Source organism: Eretmochelys imbricata, chromosome 2 (genome assembly GCF_965152235.1).
Source record: "Eretmochelys imbricata isolate rEreImb1 chromosome 2, rEreImb1.hap1, whole genome shotgun sequence".
Classification (NCBI taxonomy): Eukaryota; Metazoa; Chordata; order Testudines; family Cheloniidae; genus Eretmochelys; species Eretmochelys imbricata.
Genome location: NC_135573.1, coordinates 240,473,591 through 240,496,291, shown reverse-complemented (window position 1 = coordinate 240,496,291; position 22,701 = coordinate 240,473,591). Strand labels below are relative to the sequence as shown.

Genomic DNA, 22,701 nt, shown 5'->3' with positions numbered 1-22,701 from the left:
GTGGTGATCCTCATCTAGAATTGCCTTACCTGTCAGTGAGGCCCTGTGGGATCCTGCCAAGACCATTTAGCAGACCCCAGCAACAATATCACCAACATGCAAGCATGCTGACAAAAAAAAAAATTCTGTGGTCTGTTCAAGAACTCTGACTTTTTATTTTCCCATCCTTCATGTAACTCCCTTGTTGTAGAAGTGGTGACTGAACGTGGCAAACAGCACCCCATCAAATCCACACCTTAGGATTAAAACTAAAAATGTCTTGATCTGTTCGGCCGTAAGACCTACTCGTCTGTTACAATTCAGTTTAGGATTGCACATTACCAGACTCTTATTATGAAATATGATGACAGAAATTATTCTAGGTTTACCACCTTTGAGTGCCTTCCGCCTGAATACTGCGAGCAATTCCAGTCCATTATTAATGAACATCAGCTACTAGCTAGGAGCTTATTCCAAGCCTTGTTGGACGCAGTTGACACTGCAGCGTGTACTGTTTCATTAGCAGTGCTCATGCGTCAGGCACCCTGATTCTAGCTTTCTGGGTTCTAAAGGGAGGTCCAAAATATGGTTGGGGACCTTCCCTTTGATGAAGTAAGCTTCTTTGCTGAATCCACCGATTAATCCTTACGTGCTTGAAGGATTCTAGAGCCATCTTGAGATCCCTTGGGATTTATACACGGTAGTGAGGCAGTGTGGCCTCCCTCTGACCCAGAGCGGGAGGAACTGGCCTTTGTGCACAAGTGGGCGGAGCCAAGCCTGCCTCGCCCCTCCCACCGGAAGTGGATAACAGGAATGGGAAGTATAAAAGGCGGAGCCTCTGGCTCAGTTGCAGCCAGAACGCCGAGGGAGACAGACATGTCCTATTCACCCCTGGCTGCTGACTCTGCTACCCAGCCCAGTGAGTCTCTTCCCGCCAGGGAACCTGTGCCTACTGCAGACCTACCAGGACTGCTGCTGGCCACCCACCCGGAGCAGATGGAAGATGTCTCTTGGTTGCAGGTACACCCTGAGGGGAGGGGAGGAAGTGGCCCAGGAACAGCCGACTTCAGTGTGGCTGTAGTGCTGCCGGAAGCATGGCCAGCGTGTTGCAGCTGGATTCCCCGCTGACCCAGTGGCGGATCACTCCGCCACTGTTAGGGCCCCGGGAGTAGGGTGGGCCCGGGCTCCACCGGCCACCCCACCTCTGGGTGGCAGCCTCCCCTCGCGAGGTCCAGAGGCCTGCATTTGTCAATCGTCCGCTAGAGCTAGGACACTGACCCCTGGGTTTCTGCTCTGTCCCTGCACCAAGGGCCCAGAGCTAATTGACTCCTGGGGTTTTTCTCTGCCCCAGCTTAAAGGGCTAAGAGCTTAATTGACTGTTGTGTCTGCTCTGGCCCCTGCAAAAAGGGCCCAGAAACAGACTAAGGTGTTTGCCTGGCCTCTGCTTAAAGGGTCAAGAGGCTATAAACAATTGGCTGCTCAGCCCTGTTAGACCAGGCTGGACACTAATGCCTAATGCTAATTCCCCTGATACTAGGCGGTGGTCTCAATGGCGAGGTGAGGCAGTGTGGCCTCCCTCCAACCCAAAGGGAGAGGGACGACCACCACACCACTACATATACCTACATGAAAAGAAACATTCAAACAGCACAAAGATCCTGTCCTGTTCAATTTTCAGGATTTCAAAGTCACACAGAGCTGTCCAGAAAGAAGCCATGGTTTCAGAGAAAGATCTGTCTGTCACTCAACCATCTTTGTCATAAAAATGACAGTTTTGATGGATTGGTTGAGAGCCTGGAACCACCCCACATCACCAAGCTGCAACTACACCATTCTACCCCTCCCCCCACACACACCTTTGTAGACTGTTGCTCCCATTTTCAACTTGTGTGGGAGAAGATTACATCTGACATTATAAAATCATGTTACTCCATCCTTCCCCCTTCTCATGTCCCTTTTCAGCCACCCTTCTCATGAGCACTTGCTGAGACAGGAAATTTACTTCTTTCTAGGCATAGGAGCCATAGAACCCGTTCTAGCTCAGCACAGAGAGAAGGAGTTTACTCCAAGTATTTTTTTCATCCCAAAGGCAGGCGAGAGATAGAGATCGATTCTAGATTTAAGACTCCTAAACAACTTGGTGAAAAAACAAAAATTCAGAATAGTGACTCTCACTGCTATAATTCCATCACTGGCATTAGCCAATTGTATCTTGACCTTCAGGACATGTACTTTCATGTCACAACATCCTTCTCACGAGAGATTCCTTTGGTTTCTGGTAAGTCTGCCCAAGAAGCATGTCCTCACATTAAGCTCCTAGAGTTGAGGGCAGTCAGAAATGCTTCTGTTCACTTCCTTCCATTAATCAGGGGTAAATCAATAAAATTCATGATAGACAAAATAATCTGCATGTTCTACATCAATCATCAGGGTGCGTAGGTAAGATCCCCTTTCCTTTGTGCTGAAGCACAGTAAAGCTATGGAACTAATATATAGCCAATCACATCCAATTACCTTCCAGGCCTATAGAACATGGATGATCTCAGTAAGCACTTCTTCCAAGATTATGAATAGGGAGTTGGACTCGTGAACTCTCAATCACATTTTTCTGACCTGGTGATTTCCAGAAGTGGACCTCTTTGCCGCCGCCACCACTAACAGAAAGTGCAAACAATTTTGCCTGAAAGGAGGGTTGGGGTCTCTCACTCTGGGAGATGCTTTCCTTGTTCTGTGGACGAGGGACTTTCTTTATGCATTCTCTCCAATGCCTTTGGTATTGAAGGTGATAAAGAAGATCAAGCAAGACAAAGCCAAGATAAAAGGGCATTACACTTTCTTACACCTCTTATATTCATTTAGATAGAATATATGGGCCATAACCCACCTACTGTCCAACATTTCAACAGTTTTAAGCAAGGTTCGGAGTTTGGTATAGGGAGACCTCAGCCTGCTGAGTACCATGGCAAACCCTTTAAAAACATTTTTTAAAGATACAGACGATAAAGAAAAACAGTTGAAGCATTGTAAACTATTAAATAAGGATTTCATTTTAACAACATCCTTTGATCCCTTTCCCTTTAGATGGAGACAGGTTTTAGAATAAAAAACCCTTGTTTGACAGTCTTTTAGACGGTATTAAAGAGAGTAATAACTATCCTTTTTTGAAGAAAAAAGTAATAGTTAAGATGGGCTGGAGCTGTCGTTCCTGTTTTCTTAAAATCGGATTCTTTTTCCTAGAAGACAAAAATAAGACACACATAAAATAAAAGAGAAAAGAATAGCAAAGATAGAAAATGCAGCTTTTGTCTCACTTATAATCTCACTGCTGGAGAAACACTGGCAGAGCACACAGTTTTACCAGGATTCTAAAACCTGTCAAATTTGTACCAGCATCAGGCTGTTTAGGGCATCGCTTTTAATTTCCTCTTTATGGTCACAAGTTTACAGCAGTGTTGCAAAATATACAGTCTTGGTCAGCTAAGCCAGACTCTTATTGGACAGAAGTAAAAAGGAGAGCAACAGGAAAGAGAAGAAATGAGATGAGTAAGAAAAAGGACACGAGGGGTAGGGGTGGGGGTGTGTGTGTAGAGGTAGGGGGAGATGATAGATGACAGTCTCACATTCCAGGTGGTATTTCTGCCTTCTTTGCTAATTGATTTTTCAATTAGATGGAAATTAATGTACTAGAAATCTCCCTTTCATGAACATGTTTAAAAGTGGTGTTACTAATTTGTATTTCCACAGGGACTGTGTTCAATGCAGAGCTTTCAAAAAGGGAGAAAAGAAGGACACATGTTCTCAGGGTTGTAAGAATTTCAGCATGACGCTAGTGGAAAGTCGAGAAAAGTTACCACAGCCTGGCCAGGCTGATCCACTGACTCACTGTAAAGAGAAGGATGTTGATGACTGCTGGTTCTACTTCACTTACTCAGTCAATGCAAACAATGACGCCATTGTCCATGTAGTGGAGACACCAGGTACAAACCCCTTATTGCATGTTTCCTTCACCTTTGTGACCAACTCTCTGTTGTTCCTTCTGTACTCAGTTACATCGACTGACCTTTCTGAACCTTCAGACTGTATCCAGAAGTAGTATCCCCACTCCCTCCTCTGAAACTAGGGCTGCTTGAGACTGGTGTTTGTGTCTCAAATATTGACACTGTTTACAGACTCCTACACTGACTGAAACAGATTTGCTCACATGGCTTGGTGTATGTTGTATTTAAAGTTTTTTTTCTTCCTGTTGACATACTTTAATCGTGTTTCTATAATGTCTTTTAATCAAGTCCTAAATACATTGATACAAATCTTTCTGATTTAGCTCAGGTTTGAAACGTGTTACAGGTTAAAACAAAAAACACACAATTAAGTAAAATGTCACATTATATGTCCAGCTTTGTACAGAATAGCAAAAACCTCCTTTGTTTATGCTTGATTATTTCTCTTCTCAGTCCTTGCTTTACTCAGACGACTTACCTTCAAGTAATTAATCCATAATACTCAGACTTCCTGGAGGTGGTTCTATCAAATATCTACTGGCAGAGGAAAAATTGATTCAACTGTGGTTTGATCAATGGTTTGTTATTTTCTGGGAAATTGGCTAGTTTAGATCAGTGTGCAGGTGGCTTACTCTCTAATCAAGCTAACATCTCTTCTGAAAAGGACTTTTGCTTCCAACCATAGTAGTGGTTTCCTGACTGAGTTAGTGACTTAATATAAAATATACCTTTTATTAATTGTACACGATAGGTAGAAAGTTATGTCTCATTCTGCAGGATTATACGAATTGATAAGTGGACAAGATCGATCGTCTGCTTAGTTCAGTGGCCAACACCCGCTGTTTCAGGCATAAATGTGTTAATGCCCATAATGCACATATTTGTACAATGATGCAGCTTTGAGTGACATACCTTCCTCATTCCAGCTGGTGAAATTTATGCCCTGAAGTACGAGATTTGTTTATCTGGGTTTTTTTATTTAATTTTAAATGTTATTTCTGTTTTATGGGAAATTGATGCAGATATTTGCAATAATCTATCTGATCAGTGAAGGCCAGATTTTCCCCTAGTTGTACTAGTTTAGTATGATGTCGACCCAGAGAGCTGTATATGTTTTGCTTAGTACAGCATTTTAAAGATTCATGGAATAGCTTCTCTACGTCATGAACGTTGTATGGAAACTTGCATTAACTCACTATTTTTTGGTAATGTTCCCAAAATTTCATCTTTTACGGTTGAAATTTTCCATGGTGAGGAGCATAATTTTTATATGTTAAAGAGAGCTGTTTGCAAACTCAGCTGACTGAATTTAAAAGCCAACAGTCACTTAGCATGTTTGATTTTAAAAACTGAAGTAGTGAGTGACATTTCTCTGTTGAACATGGCATTTGACATGAAATGGAGGAAGGGCCACGTACAGCCTATAGCTGTTACTACAAAATATCTGACCTGGCCATTCAAGGCTCACATGAGTTCCCCTCACCTAGATGGGGAGCAAAAGGGATCATAGGGGATCAGGAGAGAATAGGGAAAGGAAGAGGAGGAGAGGCAGTCTATCACTCTGTGCTAGGTGCTGTGCCCATGTATAATGAAGGGAATCTTCCTCCCAAAGGGTTTACAATCTCAGTAGAATGTTCATTTGTCTCAGCTGACTTTCAAAATTTTGTGAAGTTCATTAATGGACTTTCTCATTTTATTTCCTTTAAAAAAAAAAAAGTAATATTGGTTAATAATGTTAGCATTCTGTAGGAATCTCAGCCCAACCAATAGGAGCAGGACTCAAAATCAGTGTCCCTTGGGGTGATTCGATACAGTAACTATTCACCTTGACAGATTCCAGCAGTTTACTTGGGGCTTGATCTTGCACAAGTAAAGTTAATGGGAGTTTTTCCATTGACTAGAAGGGGAACAGGATCAATCCTTTAGTTTAGGTGACTATTCAGAATTCTGTATTTTGCAAAACAGGTAACTTTTTTACAAGAGTGCTGGTTACCCTTGCCTTGCCTTCTCCATATAATAACTTCCTTTGTTTGGTTTTAGTTAATTTTACAAGTATCATTTTGAATGATGCAAATGTCAATCATTTTTGCATCTCTTAGTTCAACAAAGCACTGGATTTCCATGTTGGAAAAAGTCTTGTAAAAATCTGTTAAATCTGATCCCTCTGCCTCAGGGGATCATGCTATTACAATTTGGCTTTGTATAAATATTGTAACTTGAGGTAGAAACAAGGCCACACTTTTTCTATAAAGCGAGGGGTATTTTGGGACTATCTGGTTAATCCATATTACACTCATAAAGTCAATTTTCCCCCTGTCTTGTTATGTTCACAATTCATATTCAGCTTGTTCAAAAGTAGTCTAGAAGTCTAATCTTAAGGCTTCAAGTGCTATGAAATTCTTAGCTCTGTGTGGTCTTAAAAGCTGATTTGGTCAATAAAAGTCATTTCTCCATGGCATCAAAACTTGCTTTCTCACTATGTGTATGTCTCAAAACTAGAATAAGAATCTTTGTAGATCTCAGTAGCTCTAATTTAGATTATTATTCACAGATGCATTTTAAATGTGAGAAATCATTGCTCTTGACAAGTTGGATGCTCTGAATATTGCACAGTATAATTTAAATTCTTCAGCAATTGTGCTTCTTTTACATTGTGCTAAAACTGTACTGTTATTATTCTATTCCCCAGAATGCCCCACTGGCCCGGATATCATTCCCATTGTAGCTGGTGTGGTTGCTGGAATTGTTCTGATTGGTCTTGCTTTATTACTGATTTGGAAACTACTTATGATCATTCATGACAGAAGAGAATTTGCTAAATTTGAAAAGGAGAAGATGAATGCGAAGTGGGACACAGTGAGTCATGAACCTTAAATTCAATAAAGCTACTGTTGTTACGGAAAGTACAAAAGGTGTTGCTTGTATGCCCCAAATATTTCAAGGTGCTCCTCTATAGGATTAAAAACTGGAATACAAAAAACCTTTGTTCAGAGTTGGTCTTGAACATATCTTGTACCATACTGTAAAGAGCGATGAATTGTAAAAGAACATCTTTCGCCTAGGATGTATAACCTGACTAGATAAGCCACCATGTACTCAAAGGTTTAGGTTTTGAGTTCTAATTACTTAAATAATTTTGGCCAAGCTTGTAGAAAAGGAAACAGACTGAAGTGATAGCGCTAGACTAGCCCAACTTTGTTACTGTGACATCCGAGTATCACACCCTGTCTGTGCACCAAATTGTTACCTCAGATAATCAGACAGCTTCCATTAAAAGTTGATGGCAGTTGCATTTACAAAGTGTAGAAGAGCAAAAATCATCCTCCTTGTTTGAGTGCTTACACATGTTCATTCCACTGTAGGTGTATGCGCACCCTGAGCACACTCACCAGAAATTTTTCCTTCAGTGCTACTCATTGGGGCAGCTGAGCATCCTCTGGTGCTGTGTGCTCATAGCACCATATAAAGGGCCGAGTTGACCCTGCACACCCTCAGTTTCTTCTTACCAACTCTGACGATCGCTGGAACTGTTCTCCTTGCTACGGCAGACTTTCTCAGTAGAACGTCTGTACAGTCTTGTTTGGGGATAAAGTGCAGTTATGTCCTCACTTTAGCTTCCTCCCAAAGGTGGTTTCCCAATTTCATAGCAATCAGGCAATCTTTTTACCAGTTTTTTACCCAAAACCACATGCAAACAGCGAATAACAGCGGCTTCATTCATTGGACATAAGATGTGCCCTAGCATTCTACGTAGAAAGGACCAAACCGTTTCGTAAATCCACCCAACTGTTCATAGCAATAGCTGACAGGATAAAAGATCTCCCCATCTCTATGCAGAGAATTTCTTCTTGGATCACATCATGCATTCTCAGGTGCATTATGAGCAGGTGGGTGTTCCGCCATCAGTTATCCTGACTGTCCACTCCATGAGAGCATACACATCTTCAGCGGCATTACCAGCACAGATTCCTGTTCAGGACATTTGCAGAGCAGTGACTTGGTCATCAGTACATACGTTCTCTGCTCATTATGCCATCACTCAACAGTCTAGGTATGATTCCAGATTCAGTTAAGCTGTTTTGCAGTCAGCATGTCCATAAACTTTAATCCCACCTCCTATGCAACTGCTTGAGAGTCACCTACAGTGGAATGGACATGTGCAAGCATGTGAAGCAGAAAAAAGTGATTTCTTACCTTTCCTGGACTGTTGTTCTTCAAGATGTGTTGCACGTGTTCATTCAGACTCGCCTTCCTACCCCTCTACATCAGAGTTGGCCGGCAAGAAGGAACTGAGGGGGCGTGGAGTAGGCTGGACCCTTTATACCAGCACTATGAGTGTATGGCATCAGAGGGTGCCCAAGCCACCCCGACAGGAACAACTGAAGGGAATATTTCCACTGACTATGCTCAGGGTATGCACACACCTACAGTCGAATGACATTTGCAACACATCTCAAAGAACAAGATATGGAAAGATAAGTAACCAGGTCTTTGTTTTTTGTTTTTGCAAGGAGACCTTAAATATATATACTAATTAAGGTCTGTGGGGAGGTCAGTAATGGTTGAACATCGAACCTCCGTACTGATGTACAGAAATCTTGTGGGACTCAACACCCACGCATCCTTATAAGCAGAGTTATGCTTCGGTTATTCCCTTAGAAGGGCTTTATCCTTGTTTACTGATCTGCCAAGGGTTTTTCAGATTTGTATTAGAGTTCTACTACTAAATAATTTTAAAAGAAAATTACTAACATAATTTTCCTTTACATACAGCATGACCTTTCCTTTTTTTTATGGTAGTTGAGAATGTTATTTTCTTTTGTTCTGTTGAATTATTCGACATTGACCATTTCTTTTACTTCAGCAAGAAAATCCAATATACAAGAGTCCTATTAATAATTTCAAGAATCCAAACTATGGACGTAAAGCTGGTCTCTAAGTCTCAGTTTGTATTTTCTTTTCAATTTCTTCTTTTTCTTTGCATGTCACTTTTAACTCTTTTGAGACTCAGTGTCATTGCCAATTAATCACAATTTGAGCCTTATTCTGTTGAACTGCTGCTGCTTCAGTTCTGAAATTGTACAGAGTGGAGCTTGAAAATCTTTAATCTGTATTAACAGCAACATTGCTTATTTATTAATATCAGTAGTACTTGCTTGAGAACTGAATTTATATGTGAAGTTGAAGAACAGTATTTTATATAAAGGAAAATAGAACAACAATTTAGATTGGTGGTGGAGGAAGGAGAATCTCTTTGGGCTTTTCTACAGTAGGGGTTTTTTGACTGTCAGTTAACTCAAGGTAGTTTTTTAGGGACTGTCCAGACTAGCCTTTACAGTTTATCTGGGATACAATTGTTTGTGGCTTTACTGGAACAAACTTTTGGGGAGCATCCAGACTAGCTTTTACAATGTATTAATTACCTCAGTTAATGGGCAGTCAGTTAGCTCCAGGTAAAAAACAAAAAAACCCTGTCTAAACATACCCTTGAAATGTGGAATATGTTCATTAATAATTTCATGATTAGATATGCAACCCATTCCTAATTTTCCCATCACAACTGGCAATGTCATAATCCTTTGTCTCTCAGGTGTCATCTTTGGCAGGGGTCGGCAACCTTCAGCACATGGCCCATCAGGGTAATCCACTGGTGGGTCGCAAGACATTTTGTTTACGTTGACCGTCCACAGGTACAGCCTCCCGCAGCTCCCAGTGGCTGCAGTTTGCCGTTCCTGGCCAATGGGAGCCGTGGGAAGCAGAGGGCCACAGGGACGTGCTGACCGCCGCTTCCCGCAGCTCCCATTGGCTGGGAACAGTGAACCGGGGCCACTGGGAGCTGCGGGGGGCCGTGCCTGCGGACAGTCAACGTAAACAAAATGTCTCGCGGCCCGCCAGCGGATTACCCTGATGGGCCGCATGCTGAAGGTTGCAGACCCCTGATCTATGGGAATGAGGGAAGGTCATTTTCTTCCATAGCCAACTGTTAGTCTCCTTCTGCCTCCCTTTCCCTCCTGAAATGATGGCTGAACACTCCAACCTTCTATCTTAAATTGTTGGCTTCAGCTCTGTGCTGCTGACTGCCCCTGCTCCGCTGTTATAACAGCCACCAGCCATGAGGCAGTGAAGCAGGAGCTGCATCCGTCAGTTTGGCTCAGCATTAAGCCCATCACAAGGATATTGTATTCTGAGATTCTTAGCTGGTAGTAGCTTCGATCTTCTCTCCTCCCATGTCAAATACTGAGGAGAAAGGCAGAAGGCAGTGAATGGCATCAGCCCAAAGATCTTATTTCTTCAACCCTAAAGCACAAGAAGCAAGGACAGTGACAGCCAAATGCTGATGTACAGGTCAGGAAGCCAGAGAGGATGGGCTGTCTAAGGGAGATTAGAAGGAAGGCTTCTTAAGTGAGATTGCTCTCCTCCTTCCCCAGGGTCTCCAAAGAGGGGGATGAGAATAGAGAGGACAGGTAGGAAAACAGATGACAGGAGAAGGTTGGGGGTGGGGGTGAGAAAGATGGAAAATCTTGCAGGGGGGAAACAGAAGAGGGGGCTAATAAAGAAAATGGAAAAGGAAGAATTTGTCCATCACAATAGAATCTAAGTGCTGCACCTATTATTTCAAAGTGGTGGGGTTTTTTTGTCAGGCAAGGCCCTGGACCCATAACTTGATTTTCTCCTAGCTGGTCCCTTCTCATTTTTATGTGGTTATACCCTGATATTATCATTAACTACTCATTCTCTCCCAGTTTTTCCTTTATATCTCCAAAATTCTTCCATCCTAACCATAAAAAACCTTTCCCAAGCCCTGATTATTTCTTCTCAACTATTGTAATCCTGTTTTCCTAAACTCTCGCCTCATGAAACACACACTTTTTTCAATCTATCCTAGCTGTAAAAATCATTTACCTTGTCCCTCATTCTGAACCATATCCAGCTCCGTTTCCAGTCCCTTCACAGGTCTCCTGACATTTCCTTAATGATGTTTTAAGTTCCTTGTCCTCCCTTCTAAGACTCTATACAATCCAGCTCCTGCCTACTTCTTTATCATTCCTTTCCCCTTTTGTTGTGCACAAGCCAAACATCTAACTACCCCCTTGTTCCATGCCTCATTCCATGCATCTCTGTATGGCTGGATCCCTCTTGGCCCTGCCATGCCTTTTTCTGATTTCTTTCAAAAGACTACTACTCTTCAGTTTTCTCCTCAAGCAGGTGGTAAGAACCAAGATGAAAGTATCTTCACTCTTTTTTTAAAAGAAGTAAAATAAAAGTCTTGGTTGGCAGATCTCAGATGGTACTAAATGTCATCATTCAGTTTTATGGCTTGGGTCATTTCTCCCTCTTCCTTCCCCCCCCCCCTTTGTTGATGAGTCGTCTGTATATATTTTACATTCTTTGAGGCAGAGGCCTTGTATTTCTACCAGCTTATTTTGGCTTGCACAGTGCTGGGGCTAAACAAATGATGATATTCTAAAAAAAGTTGTTTTAACTTCTAAAGAACAGAGACTTTAATTGCAATTTTTAAACCATAAGTGTGTCTTAAATCTTGAGTAAGCTGCTGAAAGTTCTGTTAACTTCTTTTATTACATTTAGCTTATCTGCAATCATGTCTATTGTGAGCAACTTGATTAGTTAGACAGACATCTAGGGTATAAAAAATGCCCTGAAAATGTTTATCTCCCAAGCAATTCAGAAAACTTTGACATAGCCTTCCTGTTGTTACCTAAGAGACCTATGGGGTTTTTTTAGATTGGCTTCTGCCTTTTTGCTGCTTTATTTGGCATGAGGAGGCTTGGTTTTTTAAAGTTAACTTTTTGTCTTTTTCTTAACTTTAGAAATATCAGGAATGTCAAGGTCTTCTCTGGCTTTGCTGGATGGCCTCAGCCCTATTGCTGTGAATCTGTTCAGAGCAGGAGTCGAGGGTGCCATGGATAGACTGAGTGGGTTTTCGGGAAGGAAATGGAATGTAGAGAACCTCCCCAGTAATGGATGCTTCACTCGAGGTCACAGTAGCAGCAGGCTTCAATCAATAACTTTTAATTCATGCACATCGTAGTGGTTCCTCTCAAACACTTTGGAGAAGAGCCATATATTGTTGCCATGGAAGGGAAGCTGGCTGCTGTGTCACCACAGGAAGAAGCCACTTCACTCTACTCCTAGGGTTTCCTTCTAGCAGGGCCCTGCGACACCTTCTTCACTGTGATGCTCAATTTAGATCTGTGCCAGTGAATAGCATCCTACATTATCCAAGGGGTTAACTCCTGTCTAGCCTTCCAGCCATGCTTGGTGTGTCTCCTCCTTTCTGTATCCTCTGAAAAAGGGATATGTCTTTTTTGGGAGGGGTGCAGTTTCCAACATTGAAACTGGGCAGAGGATCCACATAATGGTGTTGTTCAAAAAGACCTGATGATATTTGTGAAATGGAGTAGATAGTGAGAACCAGTTCTTGAGCAAATGTCAAAAGATTCTAGAGATAAGTTTTCCACTGTAACTTGGGTCGTAACTCAAACTAACTGCACATATCTTGCATATAGTTTTTGTGATTAGATGTTTTGTGATTTGTTTAAATTGAAACAATACATCAATGGAGAAAAAAGTAGTAAGAAGGCCAATGAAACATACTGTATACAGCAAGATACTTAAACAGTAATCTAGAATGCTACACGCTGTGTAATGTAGCAGAGAGAATATTGTTGCAGGAACTGTAATTATATATCTTGTTTCAGAGTAACAGCCGTGTTAGTCTGTCTTTGCAAAAAGAAAAGGAGTAATTGTGGCACCTTAGAGACTAACCAATTTATTTGAGCATGAGCTTTCGTGAGCTACAGCTCACTTCATCGGATGCATACTGTGGAAACTGCAGTAGACATTATATACACACAGAGACCATGAAACAGTACCCCCTCCCACCCCACTGTCCTGCTGGTAATAGCTTATCTAAAGTGATCATGGCCCAACTTGATGATAAATTAAATTGGTTAGTCTCTAAGGTGCCACAATTACTCCTTTTCTTTTTATATATCTTGTGAGCTTTAAATGATCTATCCTAGGTTTTCTATATCGTCTTGATATCTAAGAGGTAGTTAATAGTTTCTTGCATGAACTACAAACCAGTGAAATGCTTAAAACAATACTGTTCAGAGGGTATGAATGGAAAAATTACTTATAGTTATCTGCAGTGTTTGTCCTAGGACATTTGAGAGACAAAGTGGATGAGGTAATACCTTTCATTGGACCAACTTCTGTTGGCGAGAGAGGCAAGCTTTCAAGCTTCACAAAGCTCCTCTTCAGGTCACCATGTGAAAGCCCAAAAGCTTATCTCTTTCACCAACAGTGAAAGATGCAGTGAACGATATTACCTCACTCACCTTGTTTCGCTTATACAGCTATGGCATTTGCAATTTCCTTTTAAGATTTTTAAGCAAAATGGTTGTGAATCCACAAAGATACTTAGGGATTGCAATGCTGGGCATCATAGCACCTAGAAAATCTCAGGAACAACACTGAGATTCACACAACAGGCTCCCTATACAATGTGAATGCGGGGAGAGAGACATCTAAGAATGCGATCCACAAAAGCAAACATATTAGGCAGGGATATTAAGCATATTAAACTAACAAATGGCAGGTGCCAACTGGGGAAGGGGCACTAAGTCCCACCCCCTCTTAGAGATAGGTGCTTAAGTCTAGGCTGCAGGGAGGATTTTAAATGCCTTCTTAGCATGGCTACCAGTTTGGGCTTCACGTGCAACTTAAGCCGCCAAATGCCTGTCTTCCACTGGTTCGTGAATCACTCTGGGGCTTAGGTGGGAGATAAGTGTCCAGATGCTTACAGGGAGGCAGCAGTGCACATAATCAGATGCAGAAACGTAAGCACCCAGGGAAACTTTAACCTGAAAAATTTAGGTGCTGAGTGAGTTTAGGCACCGATAGATTTGACAGGAGTTTTGTGGATTGCAGTGGAGCTAAAACTGGGATTTGGGCACCTAAGTCTGGAATGTAGGTGCCCAAATCTTTCCATGGATCCCTCCCAATGTGTTAGAGTTTTAATGAGAATATTTTTGACATAATTTGACTTAAATATATGGGGACAAGTTAATGCTAAAAAGTTCTATTTTAGCCAGCCATCCAGAATACATGTGGGAGCTAAACTAATACAGTGTTAAATTTGTAAAGTTTCTTAACGTTTTAGTCTTAATGTATTAAAGATTCTATAATTTAACAAACTTAAATTAATGAGGCAGATATGAATCTGAATTAGATGCATTTTTTTAATAATAGAGTATTTATAAATAGAAAGCAAAAGCTATCCTTATATAATCCTGCTAATCCTTATATAAAAGGAGCACGATTAGTGTGTTAGATATACCTAGATCATTTTTTCTCAAACTTTTGTACTGGTGACCCCTTGTACACAGCAAGCCTCTGAGTGTGACCCCGTTTATAAATTAAAAACACTTTTTATATTTAACATTACAATAAATGCTGGAGGCGAAGCAGGGTTTGGGGGTGGAGTCTGATCCCCATGCAATAACCTTGCGACCCCCTGAGGGGTCACGACCCCCAGTTTGAGAACCCCTGGCCTAGATAGTGTTTCAACAGGTGTAGTGGCTATTAACAAGGAAACTAGACCAAAGCCTCAATCTTGCACTAAAAAATATGGCCAGTTCCCTACATCTGCATGCAGCCCTTTTTGAAGCCATTGGGGGCTCTGCGACATCACAGTGGTCTGCCAGTCCAGTCCTGTTTGAAATGGGACTACATGATCAGTACGGAACTTCTGTTGCACTTTTAGCGTGAGCAAGTTAGTGCATGGCACTCTGGTGCACTCTAGAATTTACACCCCACCTGGTGCACACTAATGCACCATGTAGATAAGCCCTAAGAGTTCTTGGTCTCAAATGAAGTGTATAATTAGTTCTACTGTATGAATACGGTGTGAACAGCTAATGTTTCCAGAATCATTTCAGTTAAACTGTGCATGACATTTAGGTGAGCATGTGATAGAAATGGTTTATCTGCTAAATTTGCATGTTAAATGTGTGCTCATTTTGATTTACACTATCTTATAAATGAAATATATATCTTCCTTAAATAAAAACTACAATACACTTATCTCAGAAGGTAAGATATTCTGTGAAACTCCACTGCTAAGAGGTTAATAATGGAAAATAATCTTTCATATTTTAGTTATCAGTCAAAATTCAGCACAGATTGGTAATAACCAATGACTATTAGGTAGCCAATGTGAAATGAGTTTGGTCTAGTGAACAACTGTCCACTACTACATTGTTAGTCTTAGTAGAGAGGCTACAGATCAAGTGGGTCACAAGAGACTGAATTATTCGCACATTCCTAGGAGTGGTTACTCCAGCTCAGATTTGAGACATCCAGGTTGGGTAGCATGAGGAAATTTGCGTTATTGTTGCCTATTATGTACTTAATAGAGGACATCAGTCTCTTACTGGCACTGCACGTAAACACTAAATTCATACAAATGTAAGAAAAGCACAGATATTCTCTGACTTTTTTTCCCTATGATTGGTCATGTGCTAAATTAAGGCGTTTATAAACTTCAAAGCTTCTGATCTGTATTTTCACAGCATTGTATTTAATATATATCAGCTGATCATCTATTTCCAGAAGATAAATGTGGACCGAATATGAATTAGACCCTGGGAACTCTAGAGTTCTAATCCCAGCTCTTACACTGATTCCTACTGTGGCCTGCTGCAAGTCATTTAACCTGTTTGCCTCCGTTTTCGTATTTGTAAAGAGGAGATAATGCTTGCTTACCTCCCTGTGGAGTGTTGAGGGTGACTTATCTGTAAAGTGTTTAGAAGATTTAAAAAGCTACATAAGGGCAAAGTTAAAATATTTATATTGCCTAAACAGCTTGAGGTTTTCTCTCCTTACTAAGGATTATTTGCATATCAAAATTGTTTGCCAGAGTCTGATATGAATGGAGACAGCTGCAAGACTTGCTTTGTTGTGTGCAAGTGCATCACTGTTATTGAAGTGTGTATGTGTTATCCCCCTACTCCATGTAGTATACACACACTGTACTATAGCCTTCCTTTGTTTAGTTAAATAAATATGAACCCAGACTTCTAGAAATCAATAAAATGACTTGGTCTTTATTGTACTAAGGTCCACAGATCCATTACAATGGGTTCTTCAGCTCTTTTAGTCACTGGCAGCAATGGAATGCCCCAACCCCTGAATTTTCTTCCAATTTTATCACTTCCACAGTATCTTAGCCAGACCTCTCTGCTGTAGAGCTTTTTATTTCAAATTTCCATCTAACAGTTTGGCTGGCTAATGTCACAGGGCTGCATTTGCCTTTTGCAGAAATTACCCCTCAGCTCCACTTCAGCTTCTGAAGTGTTTGCAGCAGCTGGTACTTCTGTGGGTTTTGGGAGAGAGCTAGGACAGAAAAGGCCAGAAGCAAAAGAAAGGGTCTATATTGCCTGCTTTTACTGCCTATTAGGTGTCTCATTGAGGAGCTCAGTCAACTCTGTTGGCAGTAAGCAGTTCCTCCCTCAGCCCAGACCAGGTGGGGTCACCAAGGGCCCACCTTCCACAGGCAGGAAAGGAGCTAGATAGGATTGGAGACACTAACTCTACTGGGAAGGATGCAGAGAACATCTCAGCAGCCCAATTCAAGTTGCATGGCCAGCAAAGGAGGCAGGCACCATTAGAAAATTTAGCTCCCGGGCAAGGCGCTTTCTCTCTCCATGAGACATTGTGGTCTGGAAGCCCTTGAAGACAAATAATGTGTCTTATTGTGAGTTGGCCAGTAACCTCAGTGGAGAGTAAGTGGCTGCAGGGGATGAAGTGGGCCATTTAGGGAATTCCACAATGAAGTTTAGTGAAATGGATATCTAAGGCTTTGCAGGTATTTCTGTGGGGACCAAAGTACCAATGAGCTTGGTTCAAAGTGTCTTGGTGTGGACATAGAGTTCACATGAATCCATACAGGCCTGAATTTTGGCCTTCATACAGGGTCAGTAGAAAAAGTGGGAGGCTGCAAAGGAGGGCTTACAATGACCAAAGTGTGCTACCAGTGGGATATCATGATAAAGATGTAGCATCTCAAAGCGGGGGGAGGCCCTCAGAGATACATACATGCACCTGTTGAAACATGTTACTCCATTATGTTAAGAGTGGTGCATACGGGTCCCCAAACACTTGAGATGTGGTCCCCAGCAAGGGGTCCTCCTTAGAGGTGGATCAAACAAGGGAGATCAGATCTCTGTGAACTGCCATGCTGAGAAAATTACTAGCTTTGAGGAGGTGTGCTGTCTCAGCAGTTGGCTCTTTGCCCTCCTGGTATTACTCTCCTTTTTGCAATAAGGTGTCGGCCTTCCCATTTTGAGACCCAGGCAGGTAGGTGATGGTTAACTCGAACTGAGAGAAAAACAGGACCCACCTTAGCTGCTTTTGGTTTGAAGCTTGGGCCTTGCAGAGATGCTTGAGGTTCTCATCATCTTTGAATACCTGTCCAGGTGGCCAAGCCCTCTCAAGGTGGTGGCATCTCTCCTTGGACATGGTTTTAATTGCAGGCAGATACTTATCTAATATTGTCATTTCTTTCTGATGGGGTGAGCTTGGGGAAGTAAAAAGCACAAGGGTGCAAGACTTGCTGGGGTCTGGGCTTCTGCGAGAGTACTGCCCTGATGGCTACAGGCAGGTTGGGTTGGAGTGCACCAGGATGGGGCCATTGTGAAGGTGGACTTGAGCTTGATGAAGGTATGGTAGGCTTCTGGTGACAAAGTGAACCAGACAATCTTATGTAGGAGTTAGGGGAGCTATTTTTCCTGAGAAGTCAGAAATAAATTGCTGATAAAAATTGACACAGCCCAGTAAATGTTGTAATTCACGGGGATTCTGGGTAGCTGACCAGTCACAGGTTGCTGCTTTTTTGAATCTGAACACACCCTGGGAAGATGACATAGCCCAAAAATTTGATGGAGGACTGGTCAAAGAGGCATTTTTCCAGATTGGCATGCAAACCATGCTTCCACAGCAGATCAGATGTGGCAACAGTGTTGTTCTTGGTTCTCTGAGAACAGTAGGATATCACTGATATAAATGACGACATACTGTTCCCCTGTGTCCCTGAACACACAATTCATAAAGTGTTGGAAAGTTCCAGGGGCATTGGTTAGGCCAAATGGCATAACTAAATATTCAAAGTATCTGTATCATGTATGAAAGATTGTTTTCCACTCATCCCTGACTTTTATGCACTATTTTGTAAGCTCCCTGATGGTGTAGCTTCATGAGGATTGTGGTTGTTCACACACAATCTAGAAATTCCAGGACAAAGAGGCAGAGAATACCGGTTGCAGATTTAGGGCTCAATAGTCCCTGCAAATGCACAGTGCCTCATCTTTCATACAAAAAGGACTAGAGCCCCTGCTGGGGAGGAAGAATAACAGATGAAGCCCTTCTTGAGATTTTCTTGGATATAGATGCATAGTGCTTCCAGACTGTGGTTTGGATATAGTGTATATTTGTCCATACAGGGCCTTCACCCAAAGCTGCAAGTCTGTGGGACAGTTCTAGGCCTCCTGTAGGGGACAGGAGGGACGTGGGGTTTTTTTCTCAAAAATGTTAGTGTGTTCCTGGTATTTCTTGGGGAGGTGGGATTCTGGGCTTAAGGCAATTTCTTTCTCACTAGCCCCCGCTGTTTTTCCTTGGGTAGTAATATCTGTTCCAGGGGAACAGGCATTGGCTAACATGGAGGTTGCAGGCCTGCTTTTTGGCAATAATCAGAAGAAAAGTCAATGCTCTTCCCTCGTCAGGAGATATGCGGGTAACGCTACTCCAAACAAAACACAGTATTCCAAGTATTATTGGGAAGTGCTGAGAACTGATCACATTGAAGTATAGGAACATGCGATGCTCTCCCACTCTGGCCTGTAAGGGAATGTCTACACTGCAGTTAAAACCCTGTGGCTGGCCCAGGCTAGCTGACTCAGGCTAAAAACCCTGCAAGTGGGGAGGATCCCAGAGCCCAGGCTTCAGCCTGAGCTAAAATGTCTACACTGAAATTAAACAGCCCCTTTAGCCCGAGCCCTGTGAACCTAAGTTAGCTGGCACACGCTAGCTGCAGGTTTTTAATCGCAGTGTAGACCTATCATAAGAGAACAATTTCCTGGGTTACTGGATCAGATGACAGGGGTGACCCATCAACTGTTTCTACCGGGTCTGATTAAGATTTGGGCCAAAGAGGAATTTGTAGGTTCTGGGCAGCCATTGCATCTATAAAACTATCAATGGCATGAGAGTTGACCATGGCTAACTGCAGGGGAATCAACTTCAATCCTCCTAGGACACATAAGTGCAGTGTTTCAGAGTAACAGCCGTGTTAGTCTGTATCTACAAAAAGAAAAGGAGGACTTGTGGCACCTTAGAGACTGACAAATTTACTTGAGCATGAGCTTTCATGCAGTGCAGGCATAAGTGCAGTGGTACCTGTAGGTGTGCTGAGGCTCCATGCGGTTTGGGTTTGGTTCTCTTTAAAGGTGGGGGAACTAGCTTAGGTCTTGGTGCTTGGTGACACCCAGGCTGTACCCCCTTACTGGGCCTGGGCCGGTCCATTTCCTGATTTCAGTCTGGATGGACAGGAATTGAGGGAATGTTCCGATATTCTGCAGTAGAAACAGGGGTTAAGTTGCCAGTGGTATTCCTTTTCCTCCAGGGTCAAACATTTGGAACCCAGATCCACTTGCATCAGTTCCTGGCTTGATTCTAAAGATCTGGATGCAGTGGGGGTGGGGGGTGGCATTGGACCCCCTTTCTCTCTTCCTTCCACTCACACAGCGAGGTGTCAATACAAAAGACAAGATCAATGAAGGCGCTGAGTCAGGTGGGCTCTCTACATGAGCTAGCTCATCTTTTACCTCTTCACTGCACTGGAACTGGTTCAGATATGTTCCAACGAGAATCTAGCTGTGTCATTTGTTCCAACATCAAGGATAATCAGTGGATTCTTTCCTGCTCCCATTAGTATGCTCTTCAGCCTCCTGTCCACATCTCATAGCTTAGCTCCCAGAAGACAGCACACCCTTCTGTTCTCCAAACTTTGTCACCTGGGAACAAAGTCAGTCAGAACCACAAATGCTCAGTAACTGAAATTCAGGCAACTTTTATTTAAGAGCCTAAATTCAAACATTCCAGTTCAAAAAATGTTGAGTGAAATGCTCCCCCCAACTCCTTCACCAGTATGTCATGAGATCGAAGATATAGAGCCTTCGCCTGATCATTCAGCCTGCAGATGAGCATGTGTGGTTCATAAATTATAAGGGAACCATGTGGCATATCCTAACATGAGAACAGCCATATTGGGTCAGACCAATGGCCCATCTAGCCCAGTATCCTGTCTTCTGACAGTAGCCAATGCCAGGTGCTTCAGAGGGAAAGAACAGAATAGGTAATCATTGAGTGACCCTAAAGTAGAGATCTGTCCTAACACTTTAGCGTTTATTAGCTACGCATGCCTTTTACTAAAGTTGATAGAGAAAATCTTGCTGTTCAGACAATTTAAGCTAGTATTTACTTACAGCATCTGGAAACACTACAGATCAATGGGTAATATCTTAAAATATGTCTTTTGTTTGCAAAGTTGTCATAAATGCAATGCTTGTTGTGTGTACTTTTAATACTAATGTAAACATTTCTCTTTTTTTTTTTTTTAGGGTGAAAATCCTATTTACAAGAGTGCAGTGACAACTGTGGTCAATCCTAAATATGAGGGAAAATGAACACTACTTGTATTACTTCACAACACTGTATGCAACGTAGCAATTTTTGTAGTCACAGTAAGATAGATTTAGGGCAATTCTGCAGTGATTTTACTAACTCATTACATGTAGGTTTGTTTCCTATGCAGGTTTTAAAAATGTACAATATGTAATTTTTTTTTTCCAAATAAAATAATCAGTGCCAGGGGACTGACAGAAAACTTGAGACTGCATAGCCTAATCAGCTAAGGTCACATGGTGCCTTTTTGACCTTTTCCTTACTGTGCTGTTCAAATGTAGGTCTTCTGTGGGAAGTGTATGATACTGCTGTGATGTGACTGGGAGGGAAACGGTGAAATCAATCAGTATGAGGGCTCTGCCTAGCCACTGAGTATTAAAAATTAAGTTTTAGCTTTACAGGGTTATCAGGGCTTGAGTTTGCAGACATAGTTAAAATGTTAACTAAATATTTCCTTGCAAGCTCACACATTTTTTTTTAAAGTTAATCAATGACTGGGTAGGTGTTAGATATATCTGATTAGAAACAGTAAGATGAATAGGATGGAAACAAATGGTGTAAAAGGCTGTGAAAAGTGTCTGCATAGCTAATATTAAATTGTCAAGTGCCAGGTTATGGACAAATTGAAGGGGTTAGGAAGAAAATTTTAGGAAGGAAAAGTTTTAAAATTTATGCCATTTTTCAAGAAGTTGCTGCTTAGTATCTTGCATATTTTTTCTTTGTAAATTCAAGCCCTGGCCGGCCTGCAGTACCATGAAGCACTCACCAGGACATCCTCTAAATACATGAGGGCCTTAATTCATATAGTGTCCTTTATGGTAATGTTTCCTTGCTTTAAAGCCTGATGCCTTGTCACCTTTCTAATCTTTTAATGTATTTGGTTGCAATTTTTGTAATATTTTTCTATCAGCACAACTTTATTTTCTTTTGCAGTCTTGGCTGTACATTTGCCTTTACCCTGTAGCTGAGATTGCATAGTTTGTACTGTGACATGACTGTCACTGTCAGGTTTTATTTTTGACATGTGCCATGTATATTTGCCTGTGAACATTAAGATTGCATCTGTTCCAAATTGGTTATGTTGTTTTAAGTGCCTTTTTATTTTAACAGATGTTCACTTTTTACAGTGCTATTACTGAAGTTATTTATTAATTAAAAGTACCTAAAAACACCTAAACCTCATCTTGCCTTTCTACAATGGGGATGTTAATACTGTTCAAGCAACCTGTACAATCTTTATAATGTACAAAATTGTATCAAAGTTAGGGTTCCTCAAAGATTATTTTTTTTAAAAATTCTTAAATCTAGCTGCCTACAATAGTCAATTTTAGAGTTTAGGGAGGAGGAAGAGAGGTTATATTTATACCAAATATGCTCTTTGGACCAAGTATCAGGAAAGTGAGTTAATTATACAAAAGTAAACTCAAAATTATTTGTTCAAACGTAAAAAGAATAGAATTCTTACACTGTGCACAAAATGAAAGTTGGTTTTGTGTAACCAGAGTTCTTTGAGGTGACTCTGCATACTCCCACTTATGGGTATTGCACCGCCTGGTGCTACCTAACCCTGTAACCTTTTCCAGGTTGTGCCCATGTGCCCCCTCTCCTCACTGTTTCTGAACTTTTTGAGGGAGAGGCTATGTAAGGGTGTACTGTGCCCTCTACTGCCTCAATTCTTTCCTCTTGCCTCTGCTGTCCCAGAGAAGCCATAATGGGACTCTGAAGAAGAGCAAAATGTGGATGGGAAGCACGACTATGTAGAGTCATTTTGAAGAACTCCAGTTACAGATGAAGCAAGTAACCTTCACTACTTCTTTGAGAGGGTCTGCATAGTTCCACTTATCGGTATTTTGACAAGCAGTGCAGAAAACTCAGGAGGTGGAAACAGTGCTTTAATTTAATAATAATTCAAGCATTGCTCTGCCTCATTTGGCATCTGCTCTTGAAGCCAAATCTAGAC

General features: G+C 41.7%; 1 protein-coding gene across 1 annotated transcript in view; it reads left to right on the top strand.

Moving 5' to 3' along the window:
- ITGB1 (integrin subunit beta 1) overlaps nt 1-21,912 on the top strand; it is a 75,560-nt gene extending 53,648 nt beyond the window's left edge. Inside the window, exons 14-16 of the mRNA XM_077808294.1 lie at nt 3,724-3,956; nt 6,667-6,833; nt 20,678-21,912. Coding sequence (XP_077664420.1) covers nt 3,724-3,956; nt 6,667-6,833; nt 20,678-20,743 — 466 coding nt within the window. The 3' untranslated portion in view covers nt 20,744-21,912. The remainder of the gene's footprint in view (nt 1-3,723; nt 3,957-6,666; nt 6,834-20,677) is intronic.
- Nucleotides 21,913-22,701: the final 789 nt, after the last annotated feature.